The sequence below is a fragment of the Lissotriton helveticus genome, chromosome 3_1, assembly GCF_964261635.1.
Source record: "Lissotriton helveticus chromosome 3_1, aLisHel1.1, whole genome shotgun sequence".
NCBI classification, from domain to species: domain Eukaryota; kingdom Metazoa; phylum Chordata; class Amphibia; order Caudata; family Salamandridae; genus Lissotriton; species Lissotriton helveticus.
Window position 1 is genome coordinate 115,565,945 of NC_136061.1, and position 19,480 is coordinate 115,585,424.

Below are 19,480 nucleotides of genomic sequence, written 5' to 3' on the forward strand. Positions count from 1 at the left end.
ATGATTGTTGCAGGCGAGTGATTGTTGCATCAGAACTTTCCGCGGTACAGGGTGCAACTCCTGCTTGCTCAACATAAATGGAGCATGGGGTCAGTGGGCAGGTGTGCTTGCCCTGGTGTGAGCGCTGCATGAAACATTAAAGAATATTTATCTTGTAGGCTAGAATTGAGGGCCATATTATCAAGAAAGGGCGATACATTATCGCCGCTTTTATCGGCAGGAAACTGCCGCTAAAGCGGCGATAATGGGCTTGATAATATGGCCTTGTGAATTCATATAGAAGCCCAGGTTAACACCAGAACCTGGGCTTCTATGGGTATTCACAAGGGCATATTATCAAGACCATTATCGCAGCTTTAGCGGCAGTTTCCTGGCGATAATGTATCGCCCTTTCTTGATAATATGGCCCTGAGTCCTGTGGGGGAGGCACACACAAAGAGACTCACACCAAGCAGTACGCTAGCCTCCTCTTGCAGCACAAACACTGCGGCCAGCGCCTGGCCGTTGAAAACGTCACGAATGCAGCAGATTCTCTGGATCAGGGGTTGAGATTCAAGTGATGAACAACAGGCAGGAACCAGCCCTGGCGCTGCTCATTGTTCTTACGCTTCGCCATTCTATAATCATCAGCACGTTTAAAGATATTCATTGTTTGTTTTGTTTACTCTTTTGTAAGTGATTTTTTTTCCCTGTAATTATTTCCTGTTGGTGGATACATTTTAAATTCTAACCAATGATGGAGCTTCTATCATGCTCCTCATAATAGTAAGCAGCATAAGTGAATTGTCTGGAATCATGGGAGCAGGTTGGCTCAGTGCTACAAAAGGCACTGGACACTGCTGTTTACCTCTGCCTGACACCCTGTGAGTCTGTAAGCGCCTTCCCTGAGGCCTTGAGGGGCTTTAGACGTGTACTCTAGCAGTGGATTGGAATTTAAAACACTAACAACAGAATGTAAAATCTATATCCAGAATGAAACTGGTTTGCGTATCCGATCCGCGTTCCAGTGGTCAGCGTCAAATTATGCATAGGACCCGGTCTACCACGCCCATTGACTATCGTTGCAATTGTATGCTTCTTGGAGCAATTCCTACTTCCAACTTCATATCTATGGTTCCCTTTATTAGATTTTTGGCATATTGTTATTTTTCTAATTCGGTTTGGTGTTTTTATTGTTTTGCATTTTGACTTGATTACTGTTTTAGTACTGCATAAATACTTAACACATTGTCCTACGTTAAGTCTGCTCTGTGCCTTTACTGCCAAGGGTTTGAGTTCAGGTAATTTTAGTGACAAAGATTCTAATCATACATTGAGGTGGGTAGTCACCCGCTCAAAATCATAATCCAATTTCCTACAGGTGCCACTTGATGGGGTCAGATAGAAAATGTTCAGATGGGCACAAGCACCATCGACCAACCTGTATATGTGCAAAACGATCATGCAAAGGGACTGATAAAATAAGTGCTTCAGTTTATTTCTGCTTTTTGCTCTGGATTTTGAATTTTATCGAGTTGCTTTGAAAAATCCCAAACAACATGGGGTTGTAAATATTTTGTATATTTCACATTGCCCTGGCCTAGCAAATCTTATCACCTGCCAGACACTTAGGGGCAGATTTACAACTGCTGGCGCATCTATGCTAATCAGCAGCGATGCGCCAGAACAGTTGCGACACGCCAAACCACCCGTGTGCCACAACTGATGCGCCGCATTTACAATGCGCCGCATCGTGGCGCATAGATGGGCAGATGCGTGTCGCATCCCCTGGTGGAAAGGCGGCGTATCGCTGAAGTTGCGTCACAAGCGAGACGCAGCTCCAGCAAGGCTCGGGGTACCCCTATGCCTAGCATGCTGCGTCAATCCTTACACCTGCTTCAAGCAGGTGCAGGGTTTTGACTCAGCATGGCTGTAAAAGTGAGTGGGTGAAATCTTGTAGATTACACTCAGCCACTTTTCCGAGGCGTTCCTGTGCCGGAACGCCCCCCCCCCCCTGTGCCGGAACACCCACATGTGGTGCAGGGCTTTACTACGTGACGCACCTCCCAGATGCGTCACATTGTAAATACCCGCAGCATAGCGCTGGCTTTGCGCCGCTGCTGCGTCACAAAAGTGATGCAACAGCGGTTCAAATGTGCCGTACGGGGCTTGTAAATCTGCCCCTTAGTTCAGTTGGAATCGGAAGCTCAATACATACACACTCCTATAGACTGGCGAGTCACTGTCCAACATACACAGCCAAGCCCTGGGGTCTTCCAACAAATGATGCTAAAGGCATCAACAGGTGATCATCAATTGATGACTGCCCCACCAACACTAGAGAGATGTTTTCCTTGTACTAATGGCGACGTTTTCATCCCCCTGGCCTTGAGGGGATTGTTATAGTACACATGAAGATCTTTGCTTTAGAATTTAGTCAGATGGTAATGTTTAGAACTCAAGGACTCCAACAGCAGCAGTTCCGGCTTACAAGTGCTTTATTTAAGCCAGTCCTTGGTTGTTGGGGCAGCTCAGTACTGTTGATAAATGGTTGACCATACTTGAGACACAAGGATATACTTGGGAGCGTCCAGTATACAAAAACAGCTAAAGATGCAAAATCAAGGGAACACATTGCATTTTTCAGTACCCAAATATGGTTTGACAACAGATTGAGAGCAAATGTTTATTAGAAAATCATTTTAAAGTAAATCATCTTTAGGATTCCTGAGCAATTATCTACAACTGAATCCATTGAGAAATCTTATCACAAACAGCAGATTCATTCCTGAGGATAAGTTGTCAAGTGCATGTGTTGCAGATGAATGGTCAGTGCTTTGGTCAGATATCCTATATTAAATGGCTATAAGCAGTCCAGGCAGCTGGTTGTCCTATCAGTGCTCTCCTTCTCAGTTCATTTTGCAGTGCCATGTAGGACGTACCGGATGCAGACGGTGACGAAGGACAATGCGTACAATACAACGACTATAATTTTGGGTCATCGTATAGGTGATAACTCCCCAAAAAATTTCAAGTCATCACTATAAGAATCAGGGTATTTGAAAGCTCATGATATAATAAGGAATATGTGCTTAAATGTATTAACCCATATGTTCTAAGGCACCAAATCCCCTTCCTAATTTATATTCAATCTTTGTAAAACCTTTTGACAGTACTACAGACCTTCTTAGCAACTTTAAGCAAGCATTGACAAAGCCAAGAGGTTTGTTTTTTGCATGGTGCATGCACACTAAGGCACGTAACAGATGCACCCATATATATATACCCATGCCTCTTACCCAAAGGAATCCATGCCCACATAAGCCAACATGAATACAAGCATTCCTGCATAAAGTGCAACACAGGTGCATGCACTCTTTTCCAGGACCACATACATTCACTCAAAGACAACACATATGCAGACACATACAGAGTAACCACACAATCAATCCAGACCAACATCCACCACAAGGCGAGAAGATGGATGCATGAGAGTGAGTGGATGGAGTTCTGGATATTGGAGTAGACGTGTGATAGTTGACACTGAGCACAGTGGATGCTCAATATTCCAAGCCAGTGCCTGTCAGTTGGTCCACCAGTAGATAGAGGATATCAAAGTGAGTGTAGTCAGGCACCCATCCTTCTGACTGCTGGTGAAGTAACAAACTGGCAGAAGGGTTAATGTCTACAGAGGAGTCTTTTGGTAGCGATAGAGGAGTGTAGACATTGTCACTAAAAGCGCCTTGGTCAAAGAATCAAGGGAAGTCTTTTTTCAAGTGGTACTCTTATATCTATGCTTCTGCTGGCCCAAGACACTTGGGGGCATATGAGCAAGAGCCTCGTTAAAATTATCGCCGTTTTAGCGGCAGGAAACCGCCGCTAAAACGGCTATAATGGGCTAGCTAATATGCATTATAGAATTCCAATAGAAGCCCAGGTTAGATGTCCTGCACATCTAACCTGGGCTTCTATTGGAATTCCATAACGCATATTAGATAAGCCCATTATCGACGTTTTAGCGGCAGTTTCCTGCCGCTAAAAAGGCGATCATTTTAAAGAGGTTCTTGCTAATATGCCCATGGAACTCTAAAAGAGAAATGGATAAGATCCATCCGAATATACATTCAGGAGTTAACTATAAAGTCTTAGCAGAAGCATATGCTGCCTAGGAAACATAAGTGCAGTTATTTTGTGTTTATAAGTAGTGTTACTTCTGTCCACCCAACATAGATCTTCGGATCATGGAACTGTATCTGAAGTCAATATTCCTTCCCATGCATCTCTGATAACAGATTTACCTTGCCTCCCTGCATTGGCTACATATATTCTACTGAACCACAGGCATAAGGATGCAAAACATTAATGGATGTGTTTTGATTGAGACGGATGCTGCAATCTTTGTGAATTGGAGGCTGTCTGGGTGCTGTCTTGAGTCTTGTCCTTGAAGCTGAGAAAAATTCTAAACTAGATCCATGGTTCAAGAAAATTGTATTTCAGTGGAGCTGAGGTCTCCCATACTTGGGGACAAAATAAATCACTGATGTTAATCCCTAAAATTATCTATCTATCTATCTATCTATCTATCTATCTATCTATCTATCTATCTATCTATCTATCTATCTATCTATCTATCTATCTATCTATCTATCTATCTATCTACTCGAGTAGGTTAAAAAATAAATGTGTAACAACAATGGAGGAGTACCCCCTCAATCAAGAAGGCAGAGTAGTTACTCTGTTACAGGAGCTAAAAGCTCAGGTCAGCACATTGTGCCCCAACCCGTTATCGGACAGTACATGTCCTTATAGAAGACCCCTCACTCACCAACCTAGTTGGTGACATGCTTTATCATCGGGGTCCCACCCCATAGACATGTACTGTCCGATAACGGGTTGGGGCACAATGTGCTGACCTGAGCTTTTAGCTCCTGTAACAGAGTAACTACTCTGCCTTCTTGATTGAGGGGGTACTCCTCCATTGTTGTTACAATTTAGTCCGGGGACCAGGAGTTCCCACCTCACATAGTTTATGTAAGTTCCCTGACTCTCTCCTCCTGTTATATACATAAAAAATAAATGTGTCAGTGAAGGAAAATGCTAAGATAATGCCAGAATGAAACATTACTACCTGTCCGAATGCATGCTCTTAGAGAAAGTCCTCATCAGGTGCTGAAGTGAATTGGCTGGGAATGCAGATGATGCACGGCAGACTTGCCTCGATACTCAAAGTAGGATGCACCTGAGTTAATAGAATAGGTTCACACTCTTAGAACTGGTAAAGGAACCAATTTGTGATTCACTGTGAAGTGGTGAATGCTCCCTGGAGATGGTCCACAATGAACAGTGGTAGCAAAGGACAAGCACAGGTAAAATTCATGGCCTTGGATCCATTGACTGCTGGCTGTAAATTGAACTGGAAGCAGCACATGCAACATACGTATGCCTAGTGTGTGATGACTGCTGTCCAATCAAATGATACTAGATGGTATTGATTAAATACTGGTACAAGATAAGACATAATGGAGACTGCTGTGTTTTCTTATTCACACTATCTCTGCTCATTGAAACTGATAGAGGCAGCAAAAGACAAGCTTTGGTCACTGAATTAGAATAATACACCTAATTTTCCTGGACCACGAAAAGAAATTATAAAAAAGATCATTGCATTGTCCTTTGCTGGTTATAACCTTTCTCCAGGTTAGCACTGTCTCTACCACAATTAATATTTCTACAAGTGAAATTTAGGAAAATATATCTATAAAACAATTGTATTCCTACTATAAACTTTACTTTTTCAAATATATTTTTAATATTTAGGATTTTCCTAAAATGTGCCACGTGAATTTTATATCTTGTGTAAGGAGCACAAAGACATTATTGTATACATTCATGTTTAGCACACATACACAATACACGTGAAGTTTCACCTTTTAGGGGAACAAGCTGAGCTGCACACTGGAAGCAAAGGCTTCCTCTTCACATTAGACTGTGGACATGCATTGAAGAAGATCCCCACAGTGGATCTCATAGTCAGGTGATGGTGATGACAAATGCGGGCCTGATTACGAGTTAGGCAGTGTGGGAGAATGCCGCCACACCAGCACCCCGCTCCCACACTGCCAAACTCGACCACCGACAACCTGCCTGCCCGATTAGGAATTTTCTCCTGGTCTGGCAGGCGGTGCATTAGGGGTCCCATCGCAGTGTTGTGCTAAAGCTCATAAGTGAGCCTTAGCACGGCATTGCCGTGGGATTGCCAAAGCAAAATCCTGCATGGCATGGGTGGTGCAGGCTATGGCGTGCAGGAAGAGGGGTACATACAGACAGGGAGCACACCATGTGCCTCCCTGCATGCACCCCCATGCACAGAGGTCCGTATTGGGTCCCCATAGTTTTCTGACCACAACCAGTGGGGGAGTCTGGAAACTAAGAATATGCTTGGCAGTGCCACAGTGGCATCGCCAACCTAGTGCTGCCGCAGACCACCGCGCCACAGACAAGGGATCAAGGATCGCAATACAGCGGTTGGACCACCGGTGGGTTTGCCAGTTTTGGACCGCCAAACTCGTAATTAGTGCCTAAGTCTGGGGTTTGGCTGTCATTCGCCATGGTCCGAAAGGCATCCACCAAACTGTTTGCACACATACCACCATCTAGCAACCAATTGAGAACAACTTACCCATCTCTTCCCATAACATCTTCTGGTCATAAACCAATTTCTAAAATGCAAATTAATTTCTAACGCAGAAACATACCCTACTGAACCTCCAACACCATAGCAGCCTTACTAACAACTTATTTAAATAGTTTAAGAGGAAGCTGGCAAACATGGGTTAGATCTGTCCCATCTTGATTGACCGTGCTTGCTCTTTCCTCGTAGCCCATGTCTTTGCTCAGTGATTCCACATGGTGCATGAAGAGTGGTGTTGTGACTTAAAATCTGAATGGTAAGAGCATCTATTAAGGCAAAGTTCTCTACCACCATTCCTGTACAACAAGAAAACAGATTTAAATAAAACAATGTGCCTTGCTCAGGCAAGAAAAAAATCCAGTTTTTCTGTACATGTGACTATGTACAACTCTCATATTACTATATAATGTACAAGGCCATTAGGATGTCACCAGACAAACTTAAAGCTTCTTTGCCTTTGGTTAGTGTCTTGTTAGATGTGCAAATATTGGCTGGCCAAGTGCCCGGGTGAGTGTGGACTGACTCTGCATATAGCCCAAGGTCACATTGAGCCAACCACATTTAGAGTAGGTCTTTTCATTTTTGTTGTTTTTAGATTTGTCTCTGACAACAATGATCTTCTATAGGGGAATCCAGGCACATCATTGAGCTCCCTGTTTGGAGCTAGTGTTGGAGAATCCATACAACGAGAAGGGGTAGATCATGTCCTATCCTTCATCGCACAGTTCATTTTCCAGTGGTTGTATTGGCCCAAGCTGGGAAAGTATCTAATGCGAACATTGCATGTCCCCAGGTGTTGATGGCCAGAGTAGAGCAGAGCACTCCGATTACATTCATCATTATTCCAGTTTTAACCTGGGAAAGAAAAATATAATTAGCAAGTTTCCAAAGACCGAGTACAAAGAGCAAATCTAAACGACATGGCTTCTGCAAGCATAGAACTCAATGGAGACAGAAGTAGCAATAGCTGCTGAATTCTCTATTATCTAAGGGTTAGAACAGGGATAGAAGGTCTTCAGTGTCAGTGACAAAACACAGTGGCCTCCAGTGTCAGTGCCCTTCACAACACTGAACCCACATACCTGAAACAGCCACTTCTCCTTCCACGCACCAAAAACACACCTGCGATCAGACCAGCTCTCTCTGGCCTCTGTCCCACGTATCAACAAGACGAGAATGGGTCAGTGATCACACAGTGGCCTCCAGTGTAAATGACAATACACAGTGACCTCCAGTGTCCAAAATAAGTGCCTGCTCACTTCCCACCACAGTTTTCAAGATGGGAAATTTCGGTAATGGTTTAACCAATTGGGGGGCATATTATCAAGGGATTTATCTCCGCTTTTTTGGCTTTAAAAGCCAAGAAAGCGGAGATAAAATTATCTCCCTATCAGCAACAGGGTGCTAACACGCAAATTCGCATGTTAGCACCCTTTTCCTCTACGCTTCCCCTTGCATCTCTAATGAGATGCAAAGGGGGCGTTCCAGAGAAAAATAATAGGAGAAATGTTGTTAAGCGACATTTCTCCTATTATCCACGATTTCGCTAACGCTGTTAGTGATAAAAAAAGCAGCGCTAACCGCGGTTAGCACTGCTTATTTTACACCCAGGGGCATATTACCAACCAATAGAGATAATTTTTGTCTCTAACTTGTTTAGAGACAAAAATTATCGCCGCAAATCGGCAATTTTTATCGCAGATAAACATTGCTATTAGCAAGGTTTATCGCAAATGCGATAAAAAACAGCCGCAATGCATGAATATCGCTGAAAAGTCAGCGATATTCATGCATTATCGAGCAAATGCTCTTAGCCATGTTATCCACCTCCCATTGGATAACATGGCTAAGAACTGCTCCTGGGCAGGTGTTAGCTTTTGGAGATATTCGCGCTTAGCGCGAATATCTACAGAAGTTGGTAATAGGAGATAGCGATGTTAGCGACTGTTTCCAGTCGCTAACATCTTGGCACGCCCACTTTGCATGTCATTAGTGATAAATATCACTGACATGCAAAGCGGGGCCCAAGATGGTCACTATCTCCTATTAGCTGTCGCTAACTGGTGTTAGCGACAGCTTGGTAATAGGGAGATAATTTTAGCGGAGATAAAGCCCTTGATAATATGCTCCCTAGTATTTTCCTGACTTAGCCATGATTTCCTATGGAAGGTGGATATCATGGCTAAGTTTGTGAGCCCCTATCATCAAGCTAACGCCAAACTTTGAGAGATTATCGTTGGTTTTCCAGTGATAATCTCTCCTTTGGCAGTTAGCACGAGGATTTTTATCACATCTGAGATAAACCTTGCTAATAGCAAGTTATCTCTGTGATAATTTCCGGCGATGCTTAGCGATAAAAAATTTGCTGCTAAGCCTCGTTAGCGATAAATATTACTAATCGTTGGTAATATGCCCCTGGGTACTTACATATATACACGCATACAGTAAGATTGCTATTCATATGCAACTTTAATATACACATATGTTTGTTTTACTTCCACTAATTAGTGGTTAAAAGGGGGCTTGTGTAGTTCTTTGGACCAAGCAGATGTTTGTCTCCGTAGCAAATGTTTCAACACATATTTTCTACGTCTGGAGCCACATGAACCCTACAAGTGCTATTTGAAGGGAAACATTTTAATAAAATGAAAGGAGTTCAGCCAGCGGGTGTTTTTGCAAAACTCTAAGAACCTGATTATGTTCTTGGTGGATGGGATACTCTGTCACAAACATAATGGATATCCCATTCGCCGTATTAAGATCCCATTCAATCCTATGGAACTTGTAATACAGCGGACGGGATAGCCGTCACGTTTGTGATCACATCCGAGAAGATCGTAATCAGGCCCTAAGATATTATTTGATTTTAATACCTCCATGTTTAATTTCTATGAAATTCACTAGTCCAGTTTATGTGGTATCTAGTGAAGCACACGATTCCTTTATTTTCATTCCTTGACATCAAGATGACACCCACACTGATGCTATAATGAATACAGAGGAGCAATGTTTTTTCATGTGACAACCACTCCCTAATCACGTACATCAGCATTCTCTCTTGGACATGACCCTCCCCTCTGTTTATATGGACTCAAGAATACGAATGTGGTTTTTGTTCCCAGGGGCAGGGTTGGATTTAACAGCTCTAAAGGTAGAACGATCATCCTATGGGGCAGATTTATGTCGGACTTGCGCCACGTTTACGCCGCCGCTGCGTCACGCAACGGCGCGGAAATGTGGTGCATCCCTGCGACCTATTTACAACGCATCAGTTCTGGCGCATCCCTGCTGAATTGCAGAGATGCGCCAGAACTCATAAATCTGCCCCTTTGTTTCCAACTTTTCGCTTGTTGGAGAGCTTTTTTTTTGCTTATCTAATTGTATTGTATTGTATTGTAATTGCATTTATATAGCACTTACTACCCCTGGCGAGGCGTCGAAGCGCTTGTTCGGCAAGTAGCACGCTACTCCTGGACCCATAGAGGATTAGTGTTGAATTAATATAGTGAAATATGAAAGTAATTAAAGTGGTGGATAGGTTAGTCAGTTATTTTGATGTGGAAGGATAGAAGAGGAAAAAAGGTTTGTATTTATATAGCGCTTGTTACCCCTGATGGGGTGTTGAAGCGCCTTTTTTTTTATGGTGTCTTAACGTTAAAAAAGAATAGCTAAAATGTATCTCGAGACTGAACCATCCACGTACAATGTAAAAATGTAACCATTTCTGAACTTTACAAAGTTATATGGATAGAGCAATGGCATCTCAGAGAATACCACAAAGATCTGATAGTATTTGATAGGGATGTGCACAATTGTAAATCAGCCAGCAGTAGTAGGCGAAATTCATGAATACCCACTTCGAAAATATGCAAAATGTCCCTGTGAAAAATACTTCTTATGTATACTGGGTTGCCGTTCCCTATGTCGCTTTTCCGTATGTGGCTGGCATATGCGGTAGAAAGGTACATTCCGCTTAGTAAATGTACTTCTATTGGTATAAATGCTAGGTTTGTTGTTCATGGCAGAGTTTACAGAGATTCAATCTAATTTTAGGCACCTAGAAAATCAATGGTGCAAGTCGCTCTCGTTCGATGATTGGGTTAAATACAAGGAAAGTATATGCACGAATAAAGCCTCCCTTGAGGGAGCTAAACAAGTATTTTATGCTAATGAGATTATTCACTCACAGAGCACTCAAAAAAGTGTGGTCCAGCCTGTCAAGGAGTTGACAGATATGTCTGGTGTTCCATTGAAGATGTTCCCATGTATTGAGCTCTGTCAACAGATAAACCTTTTCTTTCTAAATAAGGTGATGACTATCAGAAGGGATATTGACTTGTGTGCGTTTGGCTCACTTTATACGAATAAAAAGAAGATGTTATCTATTCTTACTTCCTTGTCTCCGGTAATAGTCACAGAAATCACCACTCTGATGAAGACGGTGAAATCTGGTGCACTGGGTGGAAAGTTTTCAATCAGTTAACTCTGATGATTGCACAGTCACTGGTCTCTTTTAAATGCTTCCTTATATAAGAGCATGGTACCTCCAGTCCTTAAGGAGGCAACTGCAATTCAGCCATTAAAAAACAGGCCTCCAACAATTTGATCTATTTCTTTCTTGTCTTTTATTTATATATTTTAGTGTTTTATGGAGCACAAACTTGACCCGTGAGGGTATCAGAGCGCTTTACAAAGTTTACAGAAGTGAACAAACAAAAGGCTTTGAAGTACAGAAGTTTACAAAATGATTGGAGAGGGGCAGTGGTGCTGGACCCATAGGGGAATAGAGGGACAATTACAGTTAGAATCCGTATAAAACCCCACAGTTTTTTGGTGGAATGAATAGGAGATCTGAGGCAAAGGCGGTAGTCTTGGATTAGTCAGGCACACTGTGGTGGTTGAAGGCATAAAGAGTAAAAAAAAGGAGAGGCCACAATGGGTAAGCCCATGAAGGAGGGAGAGGACGTAGTAAAATTGAGTAAAGTCGAAATGGCCGCTCGTTCAAAGGCAAGGACTCGACTTGCTCAAGCCAAAAAAGCTGCACGTAAGGCAGCCAAAGAAGAGAAAAGCAAAGACAGGATTAGAGAGGAGAACTCAGCTGAAGACACTACGCCGGCATCCTCGGAGGATGAATTTTCTCCCCCCTCTCCCTCCCTGCAAGACGAAGGGCACAGGAAAATAGCCATAGAGGGGTGTAAAAGTTTGGATTCTGTGGATCAACCCGAGGCAGGGGCTCAAGCGCAGAATCCCACTCCTACCCCTACCCAGGTCTCGGTCTCAGCTTCATCTCAGGCAACAGAGGAAAAGAGGAAGAGTGATAGTGGAGGAAAGGAACTGAGGAACTTCCCTCTATTTGCTAAAAAAACCTCTCCCAAAATCTCTCCCGCCACCTCCTCCACAATCTTCTGTTGTCTCCATGGACATTGTTGACCTCAGAGACTCTGCTCTAATGGAGGGTGATGATCAAAGATCTGAGGCTTTATTGATATCTGCACCGCAAACACCCCACATAGCAACAAAGGAGATAACTATGGAAGGGGAGACTCGACAAAATGAAGTATCTGGAGCAGAAGAGACAGAAGATTCTAGTCTACCCAGTTCGGAAGTAAGATATCAGTTAGATATTCGTGAGATGTTAAACCTGATCCTGGACGAAATCCGGGAAATAAAGAACAACCAGCAAACCGAGATAGCTGCTCTCCATGCCAGGATGGATAAATTGGAAGAGTTATACATGGCGCTCCCGATCAGAGTTCAAGAGGCAGAGGGGAGGATCTCTGTCCTCGAGGATCGTATGAATCTAGCTATGGGGAGGCTAAGGAAGCAGCAAAGAAGAGGATCTTTATGGAGAACAAGCTGGAGGAGTTTGAAAACTACTCACGGAGATCGAACTTAAGGATTGTGGGGGTTCCGGAAGGAACAGAAGGCTCTGACACTGTCCAGTGGGTCAACTCCTTCCTCCAGAAAGCAGTTCTACCTGAGTTTTAAGGAGACCTGACTATAACTACGGCCCATCGAGTCCCGGCACAGAGGTTCGCAAATTCAACATTCCCGAGAACTATTTTACTGAACTTTGCAGACTACAGGATCAAGGAGAGGATTCTTTCAAAAGCCTATCAGCAACGCCAATTTGCTGTGACTGAAACTATAAAATGTAGGATCTTTTCCGATATGACCGCGGCAGCAGCAAAAAGAAGGAAAGAATTTGTAAAACTTCTGCAGTTATTCAAAGCAAACGGTGCTCAAGCCTCGCTTGCTCAGCAATCGAAGCTGAAAGTCCTGGTCAGGGGAAAGTTTTTTTTATTTTCGGATCTAGATGAGGTGCAGTCTCTTTTGAAGGAGATTTCCTCAGGGGGTAGGGAGTGAAAAGGTGGGGAAGGAATTTACTTTTTTCCTTGTGTTTTCGCCTTTTTTCCCCTTCTTTTTGCAATGTTTTTATGTCTTCTCTTGGTATCTTGCGGAGAGGAGGAGGGAAGGAGGAAAGGGGGAAAAAAGGGAGAGAGGGAAGGAAAAAAAATAAAAAGGTGAGCAAAGGCATAGGGTGAACTAGCGCTTTATAAGAAATATTGTGAAAAACAGGGTGGGTCCAGTTAGACGGGTCACTAAGGGTGTAGGAAGAAGACACCCAGTTGAGAAGGAAGGGAGGGAGGAATGTGGTCTGCGTGGAAATTCAGGGTGTTAACACATTCCTGGGGTGGGTGGGCCAAGGGGGAGGGAAATGCAGTAAAAAGGTACATAGGTAATGGATGTAACAGTTGTTTTTTTAGCATTAGGTACTCAACAAGGACAAGAAATTTCTCTCAAGATGAATCTTGATGTATGTAAGATCCTGTCAATTAATGCTAATGGTATGTTGAACAAACAAAAGTATGGGGCTCTCTTGAAGTGGGTAATCTCACTGAATCCTCAAGTGGTCTACTTTCAAGAGACACATCTGAAAACGAACGACCCTAATTTGTTTGTTCCGAGATATTTTAGTCAAGGTGTTTTTTCATCTGCAGGGGTTGCCCAGAGAGGGGTAGCAATTTATTTCTCTAGGAATCTACCCTGGGAGTTTATCCAGATCAAAAGGGACTTCAAAGGGAGGTGGCTTTGGGTTTCAGTTAAACTTCATGGGAAAGCTCTAAATTTTGTGAACTATTACGGCCCTATTCTTGATGATGTTTCTGCTCTGAAAGAAATTCATGAGGCTTTAAGAGGTGTCCCAGGACAGATTGTTTGTGGAGGGGATTTTAATTTTATCCAAGATCTGAAAAGGGACACTTCAAATAAAAATAAAAAACAGTTGAAGCCCAGAACTAAAGGCTCTCTCGAAGCATTCGTATGTGAATACCAACTACGGGATCCTTGGCGCTCCAGGGATGTAGAGAGGGAGCTGTTTACATGTTATTCTCATCGATTCCGGACTGCATCCAGAATAGATTTTTTCTTGATATCAAGATCTCTGCAGATCTCAAAAAATCAGATTGGATGCAATCCTTTTTCCGATCATGGCAGAATCGAATTAGATCTTGTTTTGGGAGGGGTCGATAGGGAGCGCCCAAGATGGCAGCTGGATCGTACTTTGCTTCAAGATAAAACCTGGGTATCAGGATTTAGATCATGGATTGTGGAATATTTTGAAATAAATGAAGATTCAGCTGAACCCTTCTCAGTCTGGGGCGGGTTTAAAGCAGCAGTACGGGGCAAGATAATTGCTTTCACAAGCGCCCAGGCGAAGGAGAGGAAGCTAAAAATAGCTAAATTACAATCTGCTGTCGAGGAGCAGTATGTATTACAGCTTCAGTTTCAGCCAAATCAATTGGAACAAGCAAAAGCATGTTTAAGGGATTTTTTGTTCTCGAAGAAATAAATAGTTCGAAAACTTTCCAGCAGAAAATTTACGAAGACAGTCAGTTGGTTGGGAAATTACTTGCCAACTCTGCAAGAAAATACAGGAATCTTCACATATAGTGAAAATTCAGAACCCTCTGAGTGGGATTGAAGAGGTAGAAAGTGAGAAGATCTCCGGGATTTTCCTGGACCACTTTAAGAGAATTTATTCCACAAACTATCAGGTAGAGGAAGAAAGGATTCACGAGTATTTCGCGAATATAGAGATTCCTAAAATCTCAGAACTTCGGAAGACTCAAATAGGTAGTGAATTAACTGTTTCAGAAATTCGTAAAAGCGTCAAGGCAACTGCTGGGGCCAAGGCCTGTGGCCAGGACGGGTACCCTATTGAATTTTATAAGGTATTTCTTGCAGAATTAGAACAACCCCTAAAAAAATTATTTAATCATATTAAGTTAGGTAGCCACGTTCCTGTGGTTTTCAAAGAATCAACAATTATATGCTTTATAAAAAAAGATAAAAATAAGGATGATGTAAATTCATACAGGCCAATCAGCCTTTTGAACTCAGACTACAAAATTTTCATGAAGATATGGGCAGAAAGATTTGTTCTGGCAGCCCAGGAAGTAATCCATCATGATCAGACTGGGTTTATTGCAGGACGCTATATGGCCACAAATACGGAATATCTAATTCAGGCATTGGACTATCTGAATGCCAATTTGTTGCCAGCTTGCATTTTAATGGTCGACGCCGAAAAGGCATTCGACTTGGTGAATTGGGAAGCCCTATTCTATTCTCTCGGCCAATTTGGATTCCCGGCGCAAATAGTTAAGATGCTATATAATATATATACTGGAGCATCTGCTCAGGTAATAATTAATGCGAAACAGGCCGGGAGGATTAATGTAACCAGGGGCACTAGGCAGGGTTGTCCCCTATCTCCCTTGCTTTTTACCTTTTTTATTGAGCCCTTGGTGGCAAGGATTAGGGATAATGCGGCTATTTTGCCCCTATCATCGGCATGTCTAAACTAAAATTATTTGCAGACGACATTATCCTTTATCTAGCTCCCGAAAAGAAGGTAGTTGAGAATTTATTGAAAGAGTTTAAAGCTTATGAAAAGATCGGGGGATATAAGATAAATGCTAAAAAAACTGAAGTCCTTGCTTTAAATACAGATATAGGGTTTCTCCCTAGTTTCTTGCAAGTCCAAGCTGCAAGAAGAGACCCAATAAGATATCTGGGTATTTTTGTAACTGCAGAGTATGATAGGCTTTTTGACCTGAACTACATCAGAATGAAAAATAAAATCAAGCACCTGTTAGATAAATGGTTTTTGCTCCCATTGTCAGTGATTGGTAGGGTGTCAATAGTTAAAATGTCAGTTCTGCCTTTACTTATATTTTTGTTTACTAATGTACCGATAAAAATTAATTAGTCTTTTTTTAAAGAATTAGAAACAATGCTAAGAGGATTTATCTGGGGCAATAAAACTCCTAGAATTAAGCTCCCGGCGGTACAACTCTCAATAGATCAGGGAGGGTTAGCGTTACCCCACCTAAAGACATATTACGAAGCTGCTTTTTTTGATATAGTGGCAGGTCTTTTGAGGGTTTATCAGACAAGAGATAATTTTTTGGGGGAGAAAATGGTACAAGAAGCAGGTTCCCAAATCCCTATTTTTTTAAAGACCGCAAAGCTTCCTAAAAAATCGAGGTATAAGACGTTGAAAGAATATACAACGCGCTTGCTGCTGCTTTTTAAAAAACATGGTTCTGATGGTTCCCAGTATCTAAGTTTGTCCGAATGTAGTCAAATAGGCCTTCCATTAAGTTTGTCTAAAATTAAAAAATGGGAATTGTGTGGGTTTCGGGAGTTGAGAGACTTGCTAGTCCAAAATAGGGTTATTAGCTGGCAAGAGGTGATAACTAGAACGAACATTCTAAGGCGACCGTCTTTTTTTGAATACCTACAGGTTATTTATTTTATTAAAAAGGATGTAAGTGGCCTGTTGAATGCCCCTAATAACTTACTAAATACCCTTTACAGAAGGAAGAGCAGTGGGATAGGGCAGTGGTATAAATTGCTCCACTGCTCGGGTCAATCCCCACTGATCGATAAACATTTGAATAAAGTAAGTCTCTCGACCCAGTGCTTTTTCTCCTTGAAAGATTGGGAGGCTCTCTGTTTACTGGGAAACAAATCTTTGCGCGCTGCGAACTATAAGAGGATGGCCTTCTTGTCCCGTTGGCTAGCTTATTATACGCCTGAGGCTATGGAAAGAATGTTTCCTGGAACAGAAAATAAGTGTTTTAGATGCCTAGCACATGGTCAGGGAGGATGGTATCATATCTTTTTTGCCTGCCCGATGTTGGAGTCTTTCTGGAAAGAGATATTTGCAGAAATTGAATTGGCCATTGGAAAATCATTTTCGCCTATGGTAGAAGCGGCCTTGTTTGGCATAAGCAAGGATAGGAGTAGGCTTAACAGATCTGAAGAGGTATTTATATTTATATCATGTGCGGTCGCTCCCTCTTTAATACTACAAAATTGGAAATCAAGGGAAATTCCATCACTGTAAAAATGGTTCAACAAGATGAGGAGAACCTGTCTCTTTGAAAAAGCATACGCGGGCAGAGTAGGTTCTATTAGGAGGTTTGAAAGGAATTGGAAGTATTTTGGGGATTTGGAACAATTAAAGGAGGGATGAGCTGAAAAAGAAGGATGGAGATAAGGAAAGGGTTTATACATTCGACTGCACTAGCACTTTTCTAGATTTCACTTTATTATAGCTTTTTGCACTTGCAGTAGCACTTTATTGCAGGTTTTTGCACTTTTTTGCAGTGTCACTTTATAGATTGCGGATTTTGCACAGACCCTTCTTGATACAATTGTTGTTTGTATTCCCTTTCTGTGCTTGATGAATTTCTTCGCCTCTTCCTAATCTTTGTGTCTCACGTCTGATATATATATATACATATATATATATATATATATATATTTTTCTCAAGCCTTTTTAACTATTGAAATGATTATTGAAAATGAAAAATGAAAAGATGTTCTGTACCATTGAATATCCATTGCTATGTTCAATAAAAAAATTTATAAAAAAAAATTTAAAAAAAATTGATCTATTTCTTTCTTGTCTTTTATTTATATATTTTAGTGTTTTATGGAGCACAAACTTGACCCGTGAGGGTATCAGAGCGCTTTACAAAGTTTACAGAAGTGAACAAACAAAAGGCTTTGAAGTACAGAAGTTTACAAAATGATTGGAGAGGGGCAGTGGTGCTGGACCCATAGGGGAATAGAGGGACAATTACAGTTAGAATCTGTATAAAACCTCACAGTTTTTTGGTGGAATGAATTGGAGATCTGAGGCAAAGGCGGTAGTCTTGGATTAGTCAGGCACACTGTGGTGGTTGAAGGCATAAAATAGACGAGGATTTTACCCATGAGGAAAGTTTTGGCCTCCTTTTTGAAGCGTGCCAGAGCAGGGATTCTTCTGATGGTGGGTGGGAAAGAGTTCCAAATTCTTGGTGCAGCCCCGGAGAAACCCTCATTATAGGTTTTTTTCCCTGAAAACTGGCAGGTTCGAGCAAGAGGTCTCTGGCGGACCGGATGTTCCTGCTTCCTCCAGATACCACTAGTTTCTGTGCCAGATAAGCAGGGGAGTTTGCGTATAGAGCCTTGTGTGTAATGCATGCCAGTTTCAGCTGTGTTCTGGCCTCGAGTGGGAGCCAAATCAAAGCTTTCAGATGTGGAGAGATGTGGTCAAATTTCCTAGTGCCAGTAAGTAGTCTGGCGGCCGCGTTGAGGCAGGCTTTTAAAGGTGCCAGGGAGATCCGGACAGGGTGGAACAGCCACATTCCAACCTAGAGATGACTAGTGCTTGTACTCCCATTTTTAGGTAAGGAGCATCGATGAAAGGTTTCAGCTTCCTTAGGTAGCTCAGGTGGAACCTGGCTGATTTAGCCATCGAGTTGATGTGGTCCTGTATGTTCAGGTTGCAGTCGAGGATTATACCCAGAGATTTGGCCGAGTCCTCAATGGTCGGCGGGCAGTTTAAGGCTGTGATGGCCTTGATCCACATCTGAATCTCCAGGCTGGCTTTTGTAGGGGAGATTAGGAGAAATTCATTTTTCGTTGCGTTGAGTTTGAGTTGGTTTGGGACTAGCCATTGGACGGTCAGTTGCAGAGCCTCATTTGGGGAGAGGATCTCCTCGAGCAATGACATTTTAATATTGGTGCCAAAGTGCTTGAAAACACATGTGGCACAGTTGCTGTGTTAACACTTGCAGTCTCATAGCTGTTTAAATGTGATGGAAGCTGGCCTTCACTCAGCACATAGTATTGAGTCATTCCTGGGCTCACTTTTGGATGGCCTAAGGATGGATCTACCTATTGGGTGTGTCAGTGCATTGATTTTGTTTGATCTTTAAAGAACCACTTTGTTAAGGTTTATCATGTTATTTTCATGATCAATATCCAGGTAGAAGGTATCGAAAGTGTGACGCTAGTAAGGTTCTAGTCCATCTATGAACCATTTATTTTGCAGAGAGCTCATGTGCCTCATGAGGTACTTCAAAGCTCCTCATTGTCTCTCCATCTATGCAATATCTAAAATACCTCTGGCAAATGCACTGACAGAGTTAAGTGTCAGAACCTTTCTTGTATGCAGACAACATGAGGGGTTTGCTGTAACTGGTTAACAAATCTGACACGCCTAATCACACTAAATTTTGGTGGAGCACAATATAGTGCTTTATGTACTTGCACATCATTTATAATTGTTACACAATCACCATATGAATATGTGTGATTGTATCAATTAAATAACAGTAGGTAGCTGCATTTACTTTTGGTAAGAGCGACACATATTCAAAATGTAATCAATGTATTTATTCATGCTAAATGTAGATGGCTTATCTTGTAACTAGACCGAGTAACATAAATAAAATTGTATTAAATGCT

At 42.1% G+C, this 19,480-nt stretch overlaps 1 protein-coding gene across 2 annotated transcripts in view; it reads right to left on the bottom strand.

The window, feature by feature from the left end:
* Positions 1–4,933: 4,933 nt before the first annotated feature.
* Positions 4,934–19,480, bottom strand: part of SLC13A5 (solute carrier family 13 member 5) — a 523,479-nt gene continuing 508,932 nt past the window's right edge. For both annotated transcript variants that reach the window (XM_078679336.1, XM_078679335.1), the window contains one exon: positions 4,934–7,525. In XM_078679336.1, the coding sequence (XP_078535462.1) occupies positions 7,397–7,525 (129 nt within the window). In that variant the 3' untranslated portion in view covers positions 4,934–7,396. The remainder of the gene's footprint in view (positions 7,526–19,480) is intronic.